At 35.9% G+C, this 10,264-nt stretch overlaps 1 protein-coding gene across 4 annotated transcripts in view; it reads right to left on the bottom strand.

Moving 5' to 3' along the window:
• Positions 1 to 10,264, bottom strand: part of POMT1 (protein O-mannosyltransferase 1) — a 41,939-nt gene that overhangs the window by 1,998 nt on the left and 29,677 nt on the right. For all 4 annotated transcript variants that reach the window (XM_012553951.3, XM_031954868.1, XM_003757411.4 and 1 more), the window contains 7 exons: positions 7,980 to 8,076; positions 6,080 to 6,172; positions 4,894 to 5,014; positions 4,258 to 4,355; positions 3,243 to 3,356; positions 1,346 to 1,472; positions 653 to 830 (listed from right to left, as the gene is read on the bottom strand). In XM_012553951.3, coding sequence (XP_012409405.1) covers positions 653 to 830; positions 1,346 to 1,472; positions 3,243 to 3,356; positions 4,258 to 4,355; positions 4,894 to 5,014; positions 6,080 to 6,172; positions 7,980 to 8,076 — 828 coding nt within the window. The remainder of the gene's footprint in view (positions 1 to 652; positions 831 to 1,345; positions 1,473 to 3,242; positions 3,357 to 4,257; positions 4,356 to 4,893; positions 5,015 to 6,079; positions 6,173 to 7,979; positions 8,077 to 10,264) is intronic.

Raw genomic sequence — 10,264 nt, 5'->3', positions numbered from 1 at the left:
CTTTACTATTAATTATAGATTACATTGAATCTGTCTCCAAATTGTCAATTTTAAATCTATAATATCTCGGCATTTCCATCATACTCTGTATTCCCACCACCACTAAATTAGTTTAAGCTCTTGCTTAAAATCTCATCTCAACTCAATACCTATCAATCTCTCTCTTCTGCAATATATATTGAAAAAATATGCCAGATCCATTTTTTTTTGAAAGGTTGCTCTGATCTTTTTTTTTTTTTACTGCTAAGAAAATCTAACTTTCTACTTGACACTCCCGCCTCTGCAGCCAACCAAATTGGACTATTCCCTTTTCCTTTACGTCAATCTTTTGCTTTGCTGCTCTTATGACTTAGCTCATGCCCTCTGGAATTATTCTATTCAACTTGTCTGAACCTTTATGGCACTTTGTAGCTCTTTTTTTGCAGGTCTCACATTTTTCTGCCCTGTATCACAGTTATTAGCATGAGAGGTAGATGAATATTTTTCCTAGACTAAATTTTTTGAATGCAGGTGTCATGTGTTATTTATCTCTGTAAACCTTGTATATAGCAAATGTTTAATAAAAATGCTTGTTGAATGAATGGGAAACTGCTTTCATTCTGACAGTCTCCCAAAACGAATGTTATTTAAAATTACACATGACCCCAAATACCTGCAAAGGTATTCGATCACATGCTGCAGCACAATAGGGAGTAGGATGATTTGGAAGGTGAGAGCAGGCAGATAGTGGTAAAGGAATAGCGTCTTCTCCATCAGAAAGAAGGGAAGATAGTTCACAGCCCAGCCTCCGCAACACACAGTCCCAGCTAATACCCAGAATGACCAGGAATCTGAGAGAGAAAAATCAAGGAGGAAAAACAAGAAAATGCAAATTCTGGTGAGTTATTTTATAAATTTAGCTTAGCCTACTTGAGTCATTTAATTCTCTTTAGACTTCGGTAACAAAACATGAAATAATTTATTTCATTTTCCTTTCCAAATTCTCTGGAAAAAGTGGGATGTCTGACCAGAGCCCATTTTTTCCAACTTGAATTGATATAAAATCCCTGCACCAAGAAAGCTCAATCCTTAGGCTGAATGCCACAACGTGCCTCCACTAAGAAAACTCTTTCTTCCCTTGTTTACCCAGCACTGTAACAAAGAAGCTTGCAACAGAGGGTGGGAAATGAATTTCCAAATCCCCCTGGGGGAAAAAAAAAAAAAAAAAAAAGAAACAGAAAATTTACCAGGAGGAGATTCACTGTCCTCTGCTTTAGGACTGTCACCTCAAGGGACACTGAAAACTCACTAAGATGAAAAAAGAACAAATAAAAAAAAAAAAAAAAAAAAAAAGAAAACTACCTACCTTCAGGGATGTCACAAACATTTCTCCTCCGTCTGAGCAGATACCAGAAAAACAGAAGCACATAGGCCAAAGTGGCAATATTGGCTGAAGACCAGGTCAAAGCGTTTCCAAGTAGGTGGATTTGAGCCTAGAAACACATGGGGCATTACCTTGGCCATTTGGCCTTTTACATATAGGGTAGAAAAAAAATGATTAAATAAAAAAATCCACTTATTTTTAGCACCATCTGAAAACAGTTCCTAGTCAGGCTTCTAAAAGTAGCCAAGTGTTCAGCTTTACAGAATAGTAAACTAACGAGTAAGTTGTATATTAAAAATGATGTCCTTTTTTTTCCTCCAATATAAGGATTAAGGCAACTGTCAGACGATACTGAGGGCAGAGAAAATGAAAAAAAACCAACAAAACCAAAACCCAGACTGTTCCTTAAGGAATTTCTGTAAGAAGAACACAGAGTAAAAAATTAATAAGTATTTTCTGACAATTTTTCACAGGATAATTTGAGTGAGGCTTAATGAAAATTGCACCTATAAACTCTAGGCCTTTATTGTAAACACTGCCTATGTCATTCTCTTTATTTCAGGTCCAACTTTATCTTAAAACAGATCCACTTATGCCCTGGTCCGATGCAGACATCCTAGAAAGCAATCTGGACGTATGCTGACAATCACTAGAATGTCCCACCCTCTGACACTGCTATGCCATGAGAAGGGTCTGTGCTCAAAAGAAATCACCAAAACTTATTAAAAATACTTACTTCTATATTCAGGTCTTTTTGTAGCCCCCCCCCCCCCAAAAAAAAAAAAAAAAACAGGAACTAAGGGAGGAGCTAAACAGTGATATATGAATGTAATGGGATATTTTCATATCATATCATATCATATAATGAAATGGACACAGAGAAATCTGGGAATATCTCATGACATGATGTAGAGTGAATTAAGAACTAGGAGAAAGTTTATAAAATGTTAAGAAAATTATAGAGAAAAACAACTTTAAAAAAACTCTGATATTCTGAACAATGCTATGATAAACCAAGAATCCCCAAAAAGGAAGATGAGACACAGTACCATTCACTTCCTGACAAGAAATGCAGAAACATACATTTTCAGACATAACCAATGCTCCCAAACAGTATGAAGTGAGGTTTTTTTTTTTAATTTTAAGAATTGTATTAATACCTTTTATTCTCATGCTACATTTATTTCTTTGAAAAAAAAAAAAAAATCTGTCCCTCCCACTATATTTCTCCACTACCACTGGGCATATTTTAAAAAAAACAACCAAAAACTCCCCCAAAATAAAGCTCTCGGTACATAGCGCATAATATGGTAAAACTGTTTAGGAGGAGTCTTCATTTTTAGTTACCCAAATGAGTATATTAAAGAGAGTCACAGACCTCTGCTTTAAAGAAACATAAGGCAATGGACAGCATATTTTTTCAGGTGTTACCAGCTAAATAGCATAGGCATAGTTAGTATTTGGAAATTTGATACTACTCAGATTTCTGTCAGAAAAGGTAAACTTTCCCTCATGAATTATTCCTGAGAATGTTTTTAGCACCATAATACAACTAAGGATGCTTTATAAATTAAGATGTAAAGTGATGAGTATTGTTCTGATTCATATAAATAAAAGCATGGAGACTGAAAAAAAGAAATATAAACCTATTAAAAAGAAAAAAGAATCTCATTATCTTTGTCACTCATTTCAATAAACCTAAAGGAAATTATTCAAAAAAAAAAAAAAAAAAAAAAAAAAGAAAGAAAGAAAGAAAAGAAACATAAGGCTCGAACACAAAATTCAGTCACAATGGAATTCTTAAAGATATAAATCACTAAGTTATTCATGTGGTTTGTTAGAAGTTTGCATCCAATGTCCCTTCCATTTTCCCACTTACACTGGTCTTGGGATGTAGCCAGTAGGCAATATTTGTCTCTAGTGTGAGCCATTCCAGGGGCGAGGAACTGTACTTGTGCTCAGTTTCTTCACTCCTTAATGTGAGCATCTTCCACTAAAATAAAGCAGTTATGCTAGATTTGAATTATAATACTATATTATTATATTATAATGCCATAATGATCAAGAAATTGTTCATGGATTTCCTGGATCATTTTAACATTGATCTTTTAAGGGTATATACTGGGTGCAATTCTTCTATTCATAAGAGCTTGAAGTTCATTCTAGATTAAAGATATTCAAATTCATGGCCTTCAAAACTTCTGAGTGGAACCAGAAACAAATTAAAATGTAAATGAGAAATGTTTAACAAATGCCAACATATGGCTTTCTAAGTCACTATATGTTAGCAGGGATCCATTTCTACATTTACAGAGAGAAGCAACATGGAGTAGTAGGTAAGATAAGGAGCATCAAGGGAATCTAGATCTCAGCTCTTTGATCCAGTTATATCATGAACAAGCTTTGTGAATGAATAAGTAAGTCACTTATCTGTGAACCTTAGTTTCTTCTGCTGATCTGCTGAATGAGGAGACTGAATAGACTGATGATGTCTAAGAGATCCTTATCACTTCTCACATTCTGTAATTTTGGAATTTTAGCTAACTAAAAGTTTCCATTTGATCACTTAAGAAGGAGGTCAAATATGCCATTTAGCAAAGTATGAATTATGACACAGTTACAATCTTCCTTCTCAAGTATATCACAAATCCTACATGCAGAAAATTCAAACCATGCATGTAGCCCAATTCAACTGAAGGATCAACAAAAGTTCTGTTTTCTACTTATATTTAAAAGGGAACATGGAACTCCTAGATCTTTAGTTCAGAACTTACAAGACAATAAATTATTTAAACAAAGCACAATAGGCAATTTTTAGTAGAGAAAAGTGCTATAATTAGCCAGTGCCCAGCAAGCAGACTGTTTCCCAAGTTCACCCTACCCACCCCACTCACCTGCAATTCTGTGAATCTGGCCATAAAACTGAGGTTTTTGCTGATATCAATATGAGTAGGGGAATGCAACTCCAACTCTCTCTCCTTCTGCTCCTGGCCTGAAGAGTTACAAAATAGGCTAGTCATTCATCTATGAAAAGAAGTTGTTAAACTTTTTTTTTTTTTTTTTTTTTTTAAAGCCCACCTCTTGGCTTCCAAATGATTAGTGAGCCAATCATGGTCAAAGCTGTATCATTCAAGGTAAACTCCCCTCCAGCAAATTAACAGCTGAGAGAACCATGAATTTATATTTCACTCAGGCTTAAAATTCATCCAACACTGAAAGCAATCAGTTATTTTTCCAATGATAATTAAAAAGACTTTTAGTTATAACTTTGGTTTTCTTTTGGAGGGCCACAAATGTTCTGAAATTTAAGTAGAGATAATGGAAAAAATATTTACATGGTGAGAGCAAAAAAAAAAAAAAAGCATCAGAACTCTCAGAAGAATGCAATAATTTATCTTTTTTTTTTTTTTTTAAACAAATGTATAGATAAAAAATATGATTTTCCCAAACAGGACTAACTTACACTGATGTTTTTATTACAAAAAAAATTCGTATACTAATATAGAATTCATAACTCATTCAGAACTTACTTTTCCCATATCGGTGTTCCTCCACATTCCATAACATGCTCTGGTGATAGCTCTTGACCGATTTTTCACCAATGATCTCCAGCTGCCAATAACCCCAGTCAGGTAATGATGCCCCACTTAGCTAGGAATGGGGAGGAAATCAAAATAAAAGAAGGTATTGAAAAAGAAAAATTTCCCAAATCTGCCACAAGTGGTCTAAAGTATTAGGATTCTCAAAAAGGTGCATTTTAAGGACTAATCTCATGGTTTCAGATAAACAACATTGAAAAGGCTCGTTTAGCCAGTACATTGGCAAAGATGACAAAAGATGGAAATAGTAGATTTTGGAGGAATTGTGGAAAAAATAGACAAATTAATAGATTGTTGGTAGAAATATGGAAGAGTTCAAACATTCTAGAGAAAAGTATGGAATTATGCTAGTTAACTAAAATGTCCACATCTTTTGACTAAATCCCACTACTAAACATAAATCCTAAGGAGATCAAAACCAGAAACAAAGGCCCTATGTACACCAAATTATTCATATAAGTTATTTTTTGGATGGAGCAAAGAATTGAAAATACAGTATGATTGGGAAATACCTAAACAAATGCCATGTAATATTACTGAACTGTAAGAAATGAAGCATATGAAGAATTCAGAGAAAGGCTTAAAAGAACTGAGATAGCATTAAATAGGCAGAACCAGGAAAGTATATAAACAAAATGAAGGAAAAGAACAAAAAACCAGAAACTTAACCTTTTGTAAATATAGTGCTTATACTTGGCCCTGAAGAAGAAACAAGAAAAATTTTACTTTTTTCTTTATAGAAATGCTGAAGATTATGGGTGCATAACATTGGGTTTAGTTGATATGCTGGTTAAGTATTATGGAAATGTTTTTTTCTCTTTCTTTTAAAATCTGTTACATAAAATGATTGTATAAGGGAAGGGGAAGGATATACTCAGAAAAAAAGGGCAATATAAAAACAAAACGGATTAGTAAAAAAGATTTTTAAAAAAAGAAATAGAACCAGATTCAATTTTACATGGGTAAAAAAAAAAAAAAAAAAAAATCTTGGTAAAATATTCCCTTGTATTTTCTCTGCCTTTTTAAAGCTTGTTCAGACTGAAAAGTTAAGCTAGAAGAAACTGTATACCCTACAGCTTAGGAAAACACAGGAGTCCTTCAACTATGAGAGCCTTACCTTCAGTACAGCTGAAGTGTTGACGTGTACAAACCGAACTTCTGACAAAATAGTCTTCCATATATCTGAATCTGACTCACGGTTTACGATATCCTAGGGAAAAAAAATCAGATCTTATTGCATTTCTCTTCTCCAGGGGTTTTGTGATTTTCATGTGCAGAAGGTTCAAAGGCCTTCTATGAGAGAGGCAATATGGCATAGTAGAGAAGGAGCTGACCTCAGAGTCAGGCAGACTTGCCCTGTATGGGCTTGTGTGACTGACCAAGTCCCTGAATCTCTCAGGGTTCCTGACAATTCCCCAGACTACAAGTCTCAAAGCAGGCACAGTTCTGTACAATTAAAGGAAGTTTTCTTATCAGGAGTCTAATATATCAATTAAATCATAGGTTCAATAGAGGGGGGAAAAAAGCTATAATCATCAGATCCTACAATTGGCACTCAAAGACAACAGGCAGTTCTTTTTGCTACCACTAGCATATGCCCTAACATATATGCAAATGTAAATCACTTAGAAGGGATGACTCTTCAAGGCTGTACACAGAGGCCTGTGGCCCAATTGGGAAAGACAAGGCGGCACATTTTGAAGTTTTGGGTTTTTTGTTTTTTTGTTTTTTACTATTTTAGATTTTCTGTACTATCTTCTCACAAATGAAGGCTAAGGAACCAAGCTATTTTAATAAATAGATTTCTTAAACTTCTTTAAGTGAAGAGGGAGTGGCAAAAATCAGTTGCTGTCAACAGCTGGCACAAAGATTTCTGAAGCTGGATTTGACTTTAGTTACTTAAGCATTTGGCAAAAGAAAAAATATTCTGTTTATTTTTTAATAACCTCACTTCATCCTGTAAACATACTGCAAGAATGGACTTGTAGGTTTTTAAGTAAATGAATATGATTTCTAATTAGAACCATAAATCAGAATTCTTCTCACAGCTCACATTTTGTAAAGCACTTTAGGTTGAGAAAGCACTTTCCTCAAAACAATCTAATGATGTAGTTAAGGCAAGTATTATTATCCCCACTTTACAGATGAAAACATTAAAGCTCTAAGAAGGCACACAGCACTCAGGCAAGATTTGAAACCAAGTATTAGAATCTTCTGGGTGCAAGTCCAGTGTACTTTCTGCCATCCCAAGCTGTATCTCCACAGTGGGTTCAAATATACCATTCAACGTAATTCAAAAAGCATTTACTGAGGGCTCACTGCCTGCTAGGCACTGGGCTTGACACTGGAGATATAGAAACAAAATTGAAACAGTCCTTCCTGTTCAGAAACTTATCTACCAGGGGGTGAGGGGCAGAAGGGGCAAAATGTACACAAATCAAATACAATTTGTCATTTGAAGGGTCAGGAGAGATATGGAAAGGCTGCCTGCAGATGGGGGGAGCTCTGGAGGAAGCTAGGAGTTCTAGAAGATGAAAGGATGAAGAGCACTTCAGACACAAGGGCTCCAAAGGCCCAAGACACAGGAACCTTGTTTCCTAAGGACACAATAGGCTAGTTTGTGCATGAGACACATATATAGTGCATGAGAGCGAGTAATGGGAAATCTGTCTGGAAAAGAGGGTGCAGCCAGACTGAAAGGCTTTGAATGCCAAACATGATAGTTTGTATTTTATCCTAGAATAAGGTAACACTGGTTTTTGGAGGTACTCTTTAACAATAATTTTATTAACTTTATCAACAAAAGGCTCTTGTTCAAAATGATGTCACTTAATATCTGACATAATAAAAAGAGCACTGGGCCAAGAGTTAGAACACAACTTGTTGTGCAACTCAAAACTTGGTGGTGCTCCTACTCAGCGATCTGGGTCAAATGACCCCTCTGGGCCACACGTTCTTCATGTGCAAAATGAAAAGGTCAGATTAGGTACTATCTAGAAAATTCTCTTTCAACTCACCACTCTCCAAAGGTTCTGGGCCGGCATGGAAATGTTATAGTCGATGTAACAGGAAATTTCTTGAGAGTGTGGACTTAGAGGTGCAGCAACATCATGCCTGAATCAAGAAAAATAATACTTTATGGAGAAATTCCTTGGCACTGTTTTGAATGGAACTTTGTCCACTTTAAGATAACTTTGAGGAATGTGTGAGATATAAAGTCTGATTTTCAATGACAAAAATTTGGCCTCAGGAAAAAGTGAATAAGTTATTCACAATTTTTAACTTAGATATACATAAATGGCATGCTTACCTAATTTTCAGTAACATAAAGCCAACATGTTGCATGACAAAGTAAGAATCCCCAAAATGATACTAACAGGTTAGAATACTGGTTTAAAAGGAAAAAGAAATGATAGTTGTGAATGTAAAGTCTTATAAATGAATTAAATAAAGCTTCACACATCTAAGATAAGGAAAGACATAGGCAGAGAACAGCTTATAAAAAATTATCTGGGAGTTTTATGAACTGTAAGTTAATTCCACTTGAGTCTCTAATGTGACATAACAACTAAAAAGAAATACAATCTTAGCCTGCACTGATAGGAGGACAGTGTCCAGCTAAAGGGAGGTGACAGTACCAGTGGTCTCTGTCCTATGTCAGACTATGTTTAGTTCTAGTAATCATATTTTAGGAAAAAGATATGGGTAAAATAGACTAGTTCTATGAGAAGAGAAAGGATAATTGATGGACAGTTATGTCTTCATGATGTATTGAATGAACATCTTCAAATTTGAAGAAGATTCAAGATTCCATGTATTTCAAGTGACTATGTTGTGAATTTGTGAGAGAACATGAATAAGAGCGATACAGAATGGGCAAGGATGAACAAATGGCCACCTTCATTACCTGAAGAATTACTCCTATTAGTGATACTTTGGAAGGCAAAAATAAAACCAAAACCCCCTATGCCCTCATTAAGCTCTACAAATCTCAGCATGAAATAATAATAGACTAAGCTAAATACAAGTCCCTTGGCCTGCTTGTCTGATGCTGGATCAGTGCTATCACTGAGCTGTGACACCAACACAGGCACTTCCCTTTCTGGCACAGATCACAATACACTGACATCTTCTTTCTCACTCATGTTAATTGTACAATCCTCCTCTGGGGGATCTACTTAAAGGCCTTCCCTACTCTGCTAAGTCTTTCCGCATCATGATGGTTCATCTTTTTACCCCATGACTAGGCTCCCTCCTATTCCAGATATAAATCTTTCTCAAGGTCTTTTATTCCATTTTTGAACACAAGCCACTGTTGGCAATGTCATGTGATTTATCCTCCTCGTGAGGAACTCCACTGCCCCTTGGGCCAGCCGCAGCGGTGAATCTTCCCTGACTGCTGTCTCACAAAGCCCTGCCACCAGAATAAGCAAGATTTTGATGGCAGGTCAGGACCGCTGAACTTGCTGTGCTACTCGCCGAGGGCATCACTCTCTGACTAGGTCAAGTATTAAGCCCAGATCAAAGACTAGAGAATGTTTAGAAGGACCTCCGAGTCCCTCTATTCCATCCCTGAACAAGAACCTCTGGGACAGCAGTTCCCGACTTTCCACCATCATCAACTCTCTGCATCAGTTCTGAAAGAGAAGCTGGAGACTATGGGCATTTTAAATTAGACATCCTGTAGGCATCTCAAAATCAACATGTCCAAAACAAAGTATTTCCCCCTAGACCTACCCCACTTTGAATTTTCTTATTTCTGTTAAGAGTACTATCCTTTTAGTCACCTAGATTCACAATCACACAGTCATCCTCGACTTGTCAGAGCCTCGGAGTTAGCTGATGAATGGGTAGTGGTTCCAGGTAGCACTCTTACATGACTTCCTCGATCACTGCTTAATAGCACTTAGAAGTAAATAAATGGTGAAGTGCTCCATGGTGGTGTTTGAAAAGGCACAAGCGACAGTAAGAGAAGGGGAACAATTACAAGATTCACAATAGGAAGGCGAAATGAAGCCAGAGCAAGGGTGACAAGTCTGGCAAGGTCCTAAAAGATAAAAGGATGAGATGTCATGGTGAGCACAAAGAACAGATGCAAAAAGAACAAGACATAGTGAGAGCTGGAATAAGAAGAGTCAGATAAAAGAATATCAAAAGAGAAGAACTGGTTTGGGTTTTTTCCCATCATAAAAGGCTGGGAGCTAATAACAATATTAAGTCAAAAGGCACCACAAAGCTTAAAAAAAAAAAAAAAAAAAAAAAAAAAAAAAAAAAAAAAAAAAAAAAAAAAAGGAATATAACA

The sequence above is a fragment of the Sarcophilus harrisii genome, chromosome 2, assembly GCF_902635505.1.
Source record: "Sarcophilus harrisii chromosome 2, mSarHar1.11, whole genome shotgun sequence".
NCBI classification, from domain to species: Eukaryota; Metazoa; Chordata; class Mammalia; order Dasyuromorphia; family Dasyuridae; genus Sarcophilus; species Sarcophilus harrisii.
The sequence above is the reverse complement of the archived record's forward strand: the minus strand, read 5'-3'. Positions and strand labels throughout refer to the sequence as shown.